This window comes from Nematolebias whitei, chromosome 12 (assembly GCF_014905685.2).
Source record: "Nematolebias whitei isolate Nwh7 chromosome 12, NemWhi1, whole genome shotgun sequence".
In the NCBI taxonomy this organism is placed as follows: domain Eukaryota; kingdom Metazoa; phylum Chordata; class Actinopteri; order Cyprinodontiformes; family Rivulidae; genus Nematolebias; species Nematolebias whitei.
In genome coordinates this window covers 9727154-9741257 of record NC_056509.1, presented here as the reverse complement: position 1 = coordinate 9741257, position 14104 = coordinate 9727154, and the positions used below count along the sequence as shown (strand labels likewise).

Here is a 14104-nt window from a genome sequence, read left to right as displayed (position 1 = left end):
TTATCGAGATACTCAAAGCGCTTTACACTACAATCTGTGCCTCATTTATCCATTCATACAGCACTCTACTAGAGCTCTACAAAGCTAATTGAACAAATCATTCTAAAGAGACTAATCAGAGCTTTATCACATTCATACACCGATGAGACACACATCGGAGGTATCAAGGGGTTCAGTGTCTTGCCCTGAGACACTTGGACATGTGACTGCTGGTGGATTTGAACCCCCAACTCTTGCATTGGAGGACGACTGCTCTAACCACTCAGCCACAGCCGCCCCCGGAAGCTAAAAAGAGCCATAAATCGTTCGTTACACCTAAAACTGAATAAAAAGTAAACATTGCACTTTAATTTGGTAGTGTGAACAGGAACACTGTGAAATTATTGGATCATAAAAGCTTTTTAAATCTGACGGTGGATAAATTAGCGACTCGTGCTTTAGAACAAATTAGTAAATGCTCACAAAACAGAAGGAGAGATATAGTTTTAGGGTTGTTTGTCTTATCAGACTTCAGCTTGTGAACTCGTAGACCTGCAGGTGAACCAGCCTCTGAGCCCAGGCAGGCTCTGATATTCTGTGCTGAGTGTTTTTTCTCAGTTATTAGCAGATAAAGTGGTGTGTGATAGAATAAATGTAGCTCAGAGAGTGAAGGTCAAATAACAAACATCCCATCTGCTTCACATGTTTTATTGCAAGAGTCCTGTGGAGTTTATTCATTCCTCCTCTTATTCTCCTTCAGCTTATTCTCACATGGGATGAAACCTAAAAAAAATGTATTATCAACTTTGACTGTTTTGTCCCTTCCTATCCTTCTCATCTCTTCATGTTCAAATTGTTCTGTGAAGGGTTCTTCTGCCACACAGTATGACCCACAACATGGCTGAAAGCTAATCCTTACAGCCAAATGTAAACTGCTACAAATCCCTAACATTATCTGTAAGAAAGAGTCCAATCTGTGCACCAGCCCCCCAGCAGATGATGATTCCTGCCCACTGGAAAATACCCATTTTCTTTCCATTTATTGCCTCGGGTTGTGCTCTCCATCAATTCCTCCTACGCCGTCCATCTCCTGGTGTTGGCTGAACACTCGTCCACCACCAACGCTATGACTGACCACACAGATCCGGCTAATTATCTCTAAAAACTGGGAGTTGATGCAATGTTGCTGTCACTTGGTGTGCTCTCCCTCCCTGTAGGCTGGAGCCAGATCCCGTTTACCTCTGCAGCCGTTGAGTGTTGCTGACTGCGCTAGCTGCTGGGCTCCGGTTCGTCCCGTCCTGTCTGGCTGTGCTGAGCGATGAAGACCTCTCTGTGGTGCCTGCTGGTTCTGATGGGATGTCTCTTCACCCCTGCACACTGTGACTGTCAGGGGGAATGTGTGGCCTGCGGTCTGCTCCTCCAACAGCAGCAGCTGCAAGAAGCCTTCAGTACCATGGTGAGTGTGTGTTCGAGTCATTCACCAAGAACTGCTGTGTCTGTGAAAACAGCTCGAACAGGCTCTCAGAACCAGCCAGGTAAAATAGTTGCCTTAAGAATGCTTTGTTTGTGAAATGAGCAAAATGTTCAAACTAGAAAGTTCCTAGAGAAACTTTGAAACTTTGTCACAGCCATTTTGGACAGTACTATGTGTTGGGGTTCGCTCTCAGCTACCAGCACACCAAATTTCAGCTGTATGTGTAAAAATAGCTGAATTAAGCCATTTAAATTTAGCTGTGGTGGCCATCTTTAATTTTTTTAATTGAATTCAGTATTTAATGGGCATTGCTCTCAGGTACCATCACACCAAATTTCATCTTAATATCTCTAAAAATGGCTGATTTACAGTATTTTTTTCCTTTTTAGACCAGACATCCATCTTGGATATTTGATTTTCAATCAGTCTGCATCATTCTCAGCTACCAATACACCAAATTATAGCTCTAAAAACCTCAGATTTATATCCAGTTGAAATTAGTTTTGCAGCCATCTTGCATTTTTACATTTGAATTCAAAATGTGTTGATCATCACTGTCAGCTACCACCACACTAGCTCTAAAATTGGCTGTTATAGTATTTTTTTCCCTTTTAGCTAAGGCTAAGGTTGAAATTTTTTATTTGCATTAGGAATATATAACAACTCACTCTCAGATACAAACCTACCAAATTTCAGCTCAATATCTCAAAGAATGACTGAGTTGGAGTAAATTTAAAGTTTATGAGGTAGCTGTGGCAGCCATCTTGAACCAAAATGGCTCCAAAAGTTAATCAGTGTTTTGTTCAGGGACATCTTGACTCTAGGTCATGTGACTGTGTCAGTTCGAGGTTGTGAAGGGTTCTCAGTGTTTTTCAACGAGACAAATGGCTTCGTTGTTAATTACGTCACCATGGTAACTCAAAACACCAATAAAAGCAATAGCACACATCACGGTGCCGAGCCGGTTGTTTTGATATATTTGTGGGGGAACACATTTATGTTCAGCCGCATTAAAGTTGACAGAAGAAGACCATTGTCAGATGGATAATAGTGTGCCTTCAGACAGTCCAACAACAAAGAAATGAGCTACAAAGAAAGAAAATTCCCAAATAGCAAAGCTACGGACACATGGTGGAAGCAGTCATCACTCATAACGCTCAGTGGTGACCCCACTGCAGCCTCCATGACTTGAACCATACATTAAATGTAGATGGGTCACGGCAGATTTGGAAAGCTCTTCGTTCATGAGGCTGTTACACCTTGAGCACTCGCCTGTTATGATCCGATTTCCTCAACTCTCTCCTGCTGCTTCGCCCCGATCCGTACACTGGCAGCACTTTGTCAGGACGCTCCTACAAGTACTACAACAGCGTCGGGTCATCTCCATGAGCTTTATGCAGACTAGGCATGAGGCCATCATGGGAAGTTTCACTTTCAGTCAGTGCAGCTCCCATGTCACAAATATGCTGCACTATCCAAAACAGCTGTTCCAAACAGAACAACTGGACTGAGATGGAGAATCTGCACCAGGGTGCTGCCATGCTCCCAGGCTTCACCCAAAGGATTTATACTCACCTTATTTGGAAAGACTATAAGATTCAGGTGATTTGAAGTTTTTTACCTGTTCTCCATCTCTGATCAGCAGCACAAACTTTGGACTGGACACTGTTTGGATCTTTCTCATTTGTAAAAACGGACTAAAACAGGCAGTTTTTTAAATGTTGGTCAGACAGTAATAATTAAGGGTCAGCATTTTCTGCAGGCTGAAGGTCATCTAGGGTCATGCAGGCGTGCCTTCTTGAACGTTAATGTTTAAAAGTCTACAACAGGTGAGAGGTCAAACCCAACACGACAGCACAACTTCACACAGTATCCACCTCCGACGCCCCGTCACTGAGGGCTTTAAATAATGTTTGTAGTTTTTTAAATGAGTGTTTTTCTGGACTGGAATTGAACAGGAAATGTAAGTGAACCTAAATGTTTTTGGTGCCAGATGTTCAAGTGGGGGGCAGCACGGTGGCGCAACTGGTAGAGCTGCTGCCTCTAAGCAAACAGGTTCCTGGTTCAAACCCCAGTCCAGGGGCCTTTCTGGGTGGAGTTTGCATGTTTTCTCCGTGCATGCGTGGGTTTTCTCCTGTTGCTCCGGTTTCCTCCCACAGACCAAAAACATGCATGTTAGGCTGATTGGTAACTCTAAATTGTCCCTAGGTGTGAGTGAGAGAGTGAATGGTTGTTTGTCTCGTTTGTCTCTATTGCCCCTTTTCCATTAGTACCGGTACGGGCCGACTCGACCCTACTTGGCCCGGTTCTGAGGCTTTTCCATTAGTACCGGTACTTAGCACCTGTTACTATTTTCAGTACCCTTGGCTCTGTGGTTCTAACCGGTACGAAGAGGTACAAAAACGTGACGTCAGTACACTGTCGGTCACTGGTTGGTCGGGGGCTGAGTCGGGGGCGGAGTCACTGGATCCTTCAGAAACGTTTCAAAACAATAATCCGCCATTTGCAATTTCTCGGACTGGAGCAGCGGCTGGTCTTATTTTAAAGATTTTAAAAACAATACTGACAACATCTTGGTCTAATGTTGATGTGCTGGCATTTTTTGTGCTTGGTGGCCGACAACATAATTCAGAGCAAGCTGGATGGAGCTCTGCTGGTGTACCCCGATCCTCCCTCAGGAGCCTGGAGCGCCAGGCCGGGCAGGGCGTCATCTCCCCGGCTCCAAGTTCAGCTGGTCACCGCGGAAGATCCTTCGATGTGCCGACTCGGAGGCTCGGGTTCTGGATACCAGCCTTGTGTGCTCAGAGCTCCGCAGGTCACTGCGAAGCTGGAGATGGGGACTCGCAGATGGACGTTGCGAGACCCTGGCCGCGCGTAAACATGAAGGCTGAATCCCGATCCCACCCGGCAGTCAGGCGGACTGGACAGTCTGGGACGGACGGTGGAAGCGATTTTTAAATAAAATAACATTTTGTTTTTATACAAAAAATGTTTTAAAAAAATGCTGAAGCGATTTAAAAATGATTTTTTTTTTTTTTTTTACACGTAAAATGTTTTTTAAAATCGCTTCCACCGTTCGTCGCAGACCGTCTCTGCCCGCCTGTCTGCGCGGGTCGGACCTTCATGATTACGCGCGGCTGGGGTCTTGGAACGGACTCTGTGAGTGACCAGCTGAACTGGAGCTGGGAGGATGAGTCTCCCAGCTTCCTCCTCTCCGGAGGAGAGGATCGTGTGACTGCGGGCAGTGTCGTGCGAGACCAGCAGAGCGTTGAAGATTAAAAAAAAAAAAAAGACGTGCCAGCTTCATCATGAAATCCTGTTTTCACTTTAATGACTGTTAACTCAGCTGAAAATCATAAAAAGACACAAAACTATTGGATATCAGGAATATTTCCCTCAAACATGTTTAAAGAAAAGAGACGACCTTCAGTTCAACTTTATTTTAACTCACGAATGTACAAATCACAAAACAAGAACTTTAAAGCAAAGCTAAAAATAAAATGTATATATGTGAACAAGAAAGGAAACCACACATTTAAAATGAACATTAAAAGTAGACACAATGAGTGCAAATACATCAAATGATGATGAAAACCTATAAAAATTTGAATGTAATGTTTTTGTAGAATCTGGTTCATCAGAGTTTTAATTTATATACATATATATATTTATATCTATAAATAAATATAGATAAATATATATGTATATATAAAAATACATATATATGTAATTTATATACATATATATATTTATATCTATAAATAAATATAGATAAATATATATGTATATATATAAATACATATATATGTATATATGTATATAAATATATACGAATATATATGTATATAAATATATATGAATTTATATAAATACATATATATATGTATATAAATATATATGAATATATATAAATACATATATATATGTATATAAATATATATGAATATATATAAATACATATATATATGTATATAAATATATATGAATATACATAAATACATATATATGTATATAAATACATATGTGTATATATATATACATAATTGTGTGTATATACATATGATATATATATATATGTGTGTGTGTGTGTATATATATATATATATATACACATAAATATATACACATATGTGTGTACATATATATTTGTGTGTGTGTGTATAAATATATATATATATATATATATATATGTGTGTATATATATATATATATATATATATATATATATATTTATACACATGTATACATGCATACACACATACACACAACTTCAAAATAACATAAATTCTCAACCTGTACTGAAAACAGTTTCTGCGTCTCAGTGCCACCAGCTGGTGAGAGGCCGTGACGTCAATTTGAACCCCGCCCACTGGAACCGGTACTGAAAGCATAATGGAAACACAACCTGTACCGTACCGAGTAGAGTAGAGCCGGGCTGTACCGGCCCGTACCGGTACTAATGGAAAAGGGGCATAAGTGGCCCTGTGATGGACTTGCGACCTGTCCAGGGTGTACCCCGCCCCTCGCACAGTGATTGCTGGACATGGGCACCAGCGACCCCCGTGACCCAAAATGGAATAAGCGGGTAAAGATAATGGATGGATGGATGTTCAAGTGGGTAGAAGTTACACTGTGGAGAAGAACAGAGGTATATTTTTATTGTATTTATTTATTTTTGCTTGTCCGAGACAAGACAGGGTAACAGATCCTGACGAGTGGAAAGAGCAAGTTTATCCACCATCAGGAGCAGTGGCCAAGCCAGGGGGTGGCCAACGGTGACCTTGGCCCCCATAGATTAATCTTCAGCTGCCCCAATCATTTGAGGAAACTATACTTTTGAGTAATATGAATTTAGAAAGTATATTCTGTATGTGTGTGTATGTGTGTGTGTGGGTGGTAGCCATTTTAGATTTTGTTGTGGCAACCCTATTTTAAACAGTAGCCTTTTCACCAAAATGGAAGTTGATACCTCACTTATTTTTTAGGTTATCATGCTCACACACACACACACACACTTTTTGCCACACTCCCCTCAGGAAGGAGGTTAAGGAGCATTAAGTGTAGAACCACTAGACTGAGGAACAGCTTCTACCCTGAGGCTGTTAGACTCATGAATCTCTAACTAGAATAATCACTGTGAAAAACCATATCATGTTGCTGCTGATCTGTTTCATGTTGCTGCTGATCTGTTTCAATGTTGATGTGTTCATGCGTGCACATCTGCTCACAGACTCATGTTCATGTTTGTGGTGATGTTCAATGTTTTATGTTATGAGTGCTTAGTGTATATTTAGTTGATGTTTTTCTTAGTTCATATCTTAGATGTTATTACTGTTTTTCTTATACATTTTATTGTTGGATGTAACTGGGACCCTGTGTACATAATTTCGCTCCACCACATGTACCACATGAGGTGCGAATGACAATAAAGAAACTCTGACTCTGACTCTGACTCTGACTCTGAGATGGAGGAACAAACCAAGGGTATTTCCAGTTCCCACTCTTTGCTCTATGATGGGGAACAAGGTCATTAACAAGCTATTCAAACGTAAAACTGCCAGAACAACCTAGTATTTCACAGACAAGTTTGGTTTTGTGTTAAAACCAAATGTGCTGTAGATGTAACAAAACAGATGTGCTCATACTCTCTGCCTTCACACTCCTGCTGTCCTTGGGTTAAAATGACCTGCAGGTCCAAAGTGCTTCAGGAATCATTTTGACCCAAGCGCTGCCTGAGGGTTAATCACACCAAAGGCGTAAAGACTTAATCTAAAACTGAGCCTGCAAAATAATAAAGAGAAGTAGCAGTACAATGCTACTTAAGCTAACAGTAGCTTAGACAACAGATACTAACTTTAAATGATGTTGAGGTTGGTGTTTTATAGTCCATAATTGAGGTATTATGAGTATCATTAATGCTGATGCATTCAAAACATACATGAGTTCATGTTTAGCTGTCTCCAGGAGCTTTAGATAGTTGTAGATAATCACTTTTATTAAGTATCGTATTAAAATGTTCTCTTTAGATATTTGGTATGCATCATAATGTTGATAATTTGTAATATAAAACTAAAACAGGTACATAATTAACATCCTACGATCTGCTAAGTGTTTTTATTTTCTGATTTGTTTTCTTGTGGTTTGTTAAGTTTTGGATTATCTCAGGTTCCCCAGATTCTAGCTCCTTTTTTTACCATCTACTTATCATTACTGATCAGCTCACCTGCTACCACCTACTAATCACCCCTCGCTGTGTATACTCCTTGGTTTATTCACTCTTTTGTCAAGTTCTGTTGTTGCGTTGCCTGTGTTTACTCTCTTGGTTTACCTTGCATTGTTCCTGAAGTTGCCTCCTGCTTCCCTGCTGAGTCCTTCCACTGTCCTTCACAGTCAAGGTTAAGAAATTTTGTGTCAGGGATTCCAAGTATTTTACAGTATCTATAAGTATTTTTCTTGGTACAAATAGGAAAGCATTGAAGTATAATTCCTAACATTATTTAATTACTTGGCAATATAAGTGACCTAATGCTTCCTTCACACTTCGTGACGCCCCCACTACAACGTAGTAAATTAGCCAGGACTAGGACAGTCTGTAGAGCATTTGGCGAGGTCTTCAGACGCAAATTAAAAACAGTGTCCATTACAGGTTCAGGATGATTTTAGACACACACAAAACTTCTTTAACAAAGGCTATGGTGGTTTATCATTGTGGTGCCGGCATAATAAAGTCTTGGTTGGTGACAGTCTATCGATGACGTGGGGCTTATGAGCACCAACGGGACTTAGCCGGTGAGAATTGGAAGCAGGACTGGAGACACTAATAAGAAAACATCCATCCAGCATCCATCCATCCATTCATTATCTTTTATTCGCTTCTTCCTTTTTGGGTCACAGGAGTCACTGGTGCCCATATCGAGCAGTCACTGTGTAAGAGGCTGGGGACACCCTGGACATGTGTCAGTCCATCACAGGGACACATAGAGACAAACAAGACAAACAACCATTCTCTCTCTCACTCACGCCTAAGGATAATTTAGTTACCACTCAGCCTAACATGCATGTTTTTGGTCTGTGGGGGGAAACTGGTATGGAAACAACCTAGGTGAAACCCGTGGCAGAAGCATTTTGCTTGTGTGGCCTAATCTAATATGGCATAGCTGCATTATAATGTGGTCCAAGAGGGTCAAGCCAGGGAAGGTGTACAGAGTGTGGCAAGGGCACAGGAAGAGCTGAAAACAGCAAGAAAACCTGTTTGGTGAGTACTAAGACCTTTGTATTAATGGCATTGCTTTTATTCATTTGACTCTAACCATGCTTTTGCTCATTGGCAGAAATTTGAATAAAGGCATCCCTGATGTTGCAGAATTGCAAAAATGGAACCTGTCTTGTAATTTGTGTTAGCTGCATGGTGGTTCATTTGGTGCCAGTGCGTTCTAGTTTGAACGGTTAGCTGCTGCACATGTTTTTAACTTGTTATGTTGGAGGGGGTTTCATAGCATGACCAACATAAAATAAACAATTCCCTTCACTGAAAGGACAGGAGTCTCTCTGTGTGGTCAAACAAAAATCTCAACACGGCACACAATCTCATTTCCAAACAGTTGAGGCACGTCACCAGGTAAAAATAGTCCGTGGGCATCCAAGAATGGCTGTGGGATGGCTAATTTAGCTGATAATGAAGCAGAGAAAGACAGCTGGGACCTTTTTGGGAGTTGTAATGGAAGGATGTAATTGACTGCTCCTCAGCACCATGAGCCCCGGCTAACATTGTTGACTGACGTCTTATCAGCTCCTCATTGTAAAGCCGCCTTCCCATTGAGCCGCAGATGGAATCCACCGAGCAATTCCATTGTTTCCCACTCCAGATGGGGAGAAGGTGCGAGGCCATTGCTGTTTGTTATAATGTCAGGACCCATTGATTTACTCCTGCACACACCTGCACACCGGTGCAATCATCTGAGAACTAATGTGTTCTATGTACACACATACACATACAGCCTGCTGCCTTTCTCTGTAGCATTTGTTACATAATGCTATTCTCAAAGTTAAATGCCAGCTTTAGTTTACTTTTGGGTTAATTATGTGTGATGTTCCTCCTAAATGCTGTTCCTGCATGCTTTCATCTGTAGCTCCATGTGTCTGTAGTGATCAGTAAGTTGAACAAAGGCTAAATGGCAAACAAGATTTTATTTTTTATTTTACATGACATTATGAGCTGCAACCAAGGGAAAAACGCAGAAGTTAAGAAACCAGACCTAATGTGTATTTTAAAAATGTTCTGAAACTAAAAAAGCATTTAAATCAAAAATATTCTTACCCATTAAGACATTTTTTTCTTTGATATTTTTTTTTTTAATCTTTGTTTGGGAAGAAAATCTAAACAGTATGTGATAAAAATACCTTTACAATAATTTGCTTATTCATCAGTACTGATAAAAACGGTCACAGTTTGAGGAGAGTTGGACACAAGAATATCGATTAACATTAGGGGCTTGAATAAAAACTGATTGTTTATTAAAGAAACGTTGGTTACGTACTGTAGCCCCAGATTCTATGACTATAGGCGTAGCCCTTTAAGACTGTCGCTAGTGGGTTTTATCCCCAAGGCGCTCAGCGCTGCACTGAAAACTTTAGTCCATGCCCACCTGCTGTGTGGGCCCCTCCCCCGGTCCGTATAAATTACGGTGAGACCGGGAATCGGCTCCCAAATAGCTTTTTTCTTCAGCCATTTAGGAACCAGTGAGGCCCCGCGCTTAAAGGGCTACGCCTATACTCATAGAATCTGGGGTTACAGTACGTAACCAACGTTCTATTTCGTATAGGCTTCGCCCTTTAAGATTGTCGCTAGTGGGTTAAAGGCGAAGCAGGATGTAGTCTATGCCTCACTGGGTCCATTCAGACACAACATGAAGCACCTGCTTGCACAAAAAACATTTCATCACTCACCCTTCTGTGTGCGTAATTACGCGCTGCGTAATTGGGTGCCCCATGCACAGGAGCGCACTGGAGAAGATCTCTGGTGAGGGGGAAAAAGGCTGAGATAGCAGACCTGCTGCTGTGACAGTGTAACGATGAACAGAGCAGACCAACAGCTCCACAGGATGAACCGGTTAAGAACAATAAAATCAGCAGCCATCAAATTGTGACTGATAATAAATATCTCTCACTGCGACTGCATGCAGGCAGATGTGAGCTCAAAATGAGGCTCCATGAAACAAATAATAATCATTCTGTCAGAACCCTGAGAACAGAATGGGTCATGGAGAAAGTAGAAAACATCATTTAGATAAAAACGAATAATTGAACATGACGATGGCCAGGCAGCCGCCATACAAAATATCCTCCACTGTCATCCCTCCATGCAGAGCCATGGAGGATGAAAACCCTCTGGTGAAATGCGCCGAGATTCTCTGGAGGAGGTGAGATGTTGCTTCCTCCTTAGAATTATGACAAAGAGGATAAAAACCCATCCAAGGTTATCACTCTTGATCTGAGTGCGCTTGTGATACTTTTCAGAGCAGGGTTAAAACACAGTACAGCTGAACTGCCATCAGCTTGAATTCTGAGACATGAGAGAGCAACAGAGAGAGCAGATAATCATTCACTCTCTTTGCCGACGTCAGAGCTAACAGCAGGAGTGTTTTAAATGACAGTAATTTAAGTAAAACCTGATCTAAAGGCTCAGAAGGAGCTTTGATGTGCAGGACCATCATTAGGTCTCACTCTGGAGTTAGTGGACGTGACACCGATCTGTGTCTCCGTACACCTTTCAGAAAGCACTTCATCAACAGGTGATTAAAAACTATGTCACCGAAACTTCGTGACAGGGAGAAATAGCTGCAGCAAGTCTTAATTGTGCTGAACGCTAGATCCCTGTCCATCTGCAGCTGCAGAATGGACAGCATGCCACCTAGTGGACATGAGATGGCCTCTAAACCTTTCTCCATGCACCAATGCTGAGAAAAGCTGTCCACTTGATCTGTACACTGTTGTGGTGGAAGCAGCTCGTGTGCCCTGAACCTACGCACCACATGCTGTAGGAGGCCCATCTTTTCTAAATGGATCTGTTCAGTGGACAGACCCAAAGATGCTGACCTATTTCTGGGTAACTCCTGATCGCTCTTCCTACCTGGAGGAGAATGCCCCTCCACAACAGTTTCCACAGCCAACCCGATACCAGTCGCTGCAGATTTGGGAACCACTGAGCGCATATGCATTCAAGAGCTATGAGGATGACTGATGGTTCTTCCTCCCGGACCCAGTCCAGGGTCCGTGATATCAGCAGGACTGGAGGGAACGCATAAAGGAGCTTTTTTTTTTGGCCATGGGCTGTGAGCGAAGGCATCCATTCCTAACGGTGGGTCGTCTCGTAGGCTAAGTGAGACCCATAATTAGCACTGGGCGTTCTCCCGTGAGACGGACAGATCCACTGCTGCTCGGCCAAAAACTGCTCCAAAAAAACGAGAAAAAAACAGCTCAGGATAGAGCCTCTAGTCTCTGAGGCGGGGACCACCCCTTGACATGATATCCGCTCACCTGTTCAGGAACGCTGGGAAATTACACTGCTCTGATGGAGAGCAGGTTCCTGTGTGGCCAACACAACAGCTATTTCGTGATGCATAACAGTTGGGCTGAGCGCACAACTACCTGATGGTGTATGTAAGCTGCCGTCATTTGTTGTCTGTGTGGATCAGAACATGCTGATCCCGCAGCGGGGGTAAAATGCTGAGTCACGTTTTAGACCGTGAAATAAACATTCTAGCACATTTATGTGAAGCGTGTAGTAGGCCCAACGGAACCACGATGTGGGCCGTTGACATCGTCCCAGGAGTCGCATGACAGGCAGAACTGTCACTATGCTGCAGGGTTTGACACAGCGGAGCTGAGCTGACAGAGCTTCGGCTCTCAGCTGTGATAATGGCCCTCATTGTAGGCTCCACTTCCAGATAACAATCATCTGGGATGGACAAACAGTTTCCCCCCAGTTTATAGAAACCCCAGGTTAGCAGGTGTAACACTAGTGTTTTGGTCTGTGCGACAGCTTTCTAACTGGACCGAGCTAATAAGAGCCGATCGTCCAGATAAAAGGATTTCTCATTCCTGCCATGTGTAACGACTGCTGAGCCGTCTCCACACATTTCGAGAACGTGCGTGGGGTGTTTCAGAATGATGGAAATGTGAAATATGCGCTCTTCAGATCTATGGAGGTGAAAAACCCATTAGTTCTGGTGAAGTTCTCCAGCAGCTGTTGGGAGCTCTGGAAAACATGTATTTTCGTCAGAAATTCCTGAACTTCTGACTGGAGAGATGAGCTCTGTTCTGGAGAAGACAGAACCGTCTCACCTTTTTTGAGGAAATCATTCTATTACCTCGAGGAAAAAACGTTAGAAAAGGCGATGTGTCGTCCAGCGGGTAGCGGCCAGCCACGGAAAAGTACTCCTCGGCGATTACCTTGAACAAAGGCTGCTCGTCTGCTTCTCCTCAGGGAGGAAGAACTCACCGGGACGGCAGGAGGTTGGCGTGGCAGAGTCCCAGACAGCCTTGCCAAAGGTTGTGCCGGTCAAACTGGACAACTTTCCTTCTTCGTTCTTCTGACGGTGCTAGCTAGCTGACTGAAGAAAAACTGGGAGCCGATTCCTGGTCTCACCGTAATTTATACGGACCGGGGGAGAGGCCCACACAGCAGGTGAGCACCTTAGGGATAAAACCCACTAGCGACAGTCTTAAAGGGCGAAGCCTATACGAAATAGAACAACACATTAAGGCTGACATGGCAGCAGTAAGTACAAGAGGAGACACAGACATGGCATGAAACATGCACACCAGACTGCAGATGGACTGTGAGAATGAGATTAAGAAGGGTGGAGTTGAAGAGGCGATTGGAAACAGATGGCTTGATCGTAACAGGGAACAGGTGCAGGTGGGCGTGGCAGAACAGAGGTGGGCGTGGCAGAACAGAGGTGGACGTGGCAGAACAGAGGAGAAGAAGCTGACTATGGAAAAGTACTGGGAAAATGAACTGGTGGCTCCAGGCAACAGAACTAAACACAAAGAGCACAAAACACAGAGAAACACAGAAACCAAAAATGAATACAGTATTCTCTCGCTACTTCACGGTTCGTTTATTGCGGATTTGCTCTATCGCAGACTTTCAAAATAAGATTGGACATGACACACAGTTGGCTGATGGATGAGCTGCACGATCGGCATGGATTTTTTATTTTAAACGAATTATGTTAATTTATTTAGCACCTACTGCACATTTGTGAAGCCCGCACTGCAGGAGAAACAATCTAAGTCTAAAATCTAAATAGCCCTACCTGGTCTAACATAAAAAAAAAACCCTGCTAAATCATCACTTTTTGATGTAATGATAACAAATGCCCCTCACAAGTACACAGATGTTGGTACTTTTGGGAATGATTTGAGTGACCACTGTGCAATTGCAATTGTGGTTGTCAGACATGCCAAACTTCCCAAAATTAAACCACAAATACTTTTGAAAAGAGACTTTAAGCATTTCATGAGCAGGCTTTTCTGCATGATCTGGCTAAAACTGAGTCGAAACAAATTTCTCTCTTTGATGATGTTGAGTTGGCATGGAAATTTTTGTGCCATGCCAACTCACCATCATCAAAGAGAGAAATGTGA

At 42.5% G+C, this 14104-nt stretch overlaps 1 protein-coding gene across 1 annotated transcript in view; it reads left to right on the top strand.

The window, feature by feature from the left end:
• Positions 1-1297: 1297 nt before the first annotated feature.
• pnocb (prepronociceptin b) overlaps positions 1298-14104 on the top strand; it is a 23639-nt gene continuing 10832 nt past the window's right edge. Inside the window, exon 1 of the mRNA XM_037685266.1 lies at positions 1298-1435. Coding sequence (XP_037541194.1) covers positions 1298-1435 — 138 coding nt within the window. The remainder of the gene's footprint in view (positions 1436-14104) is intronic.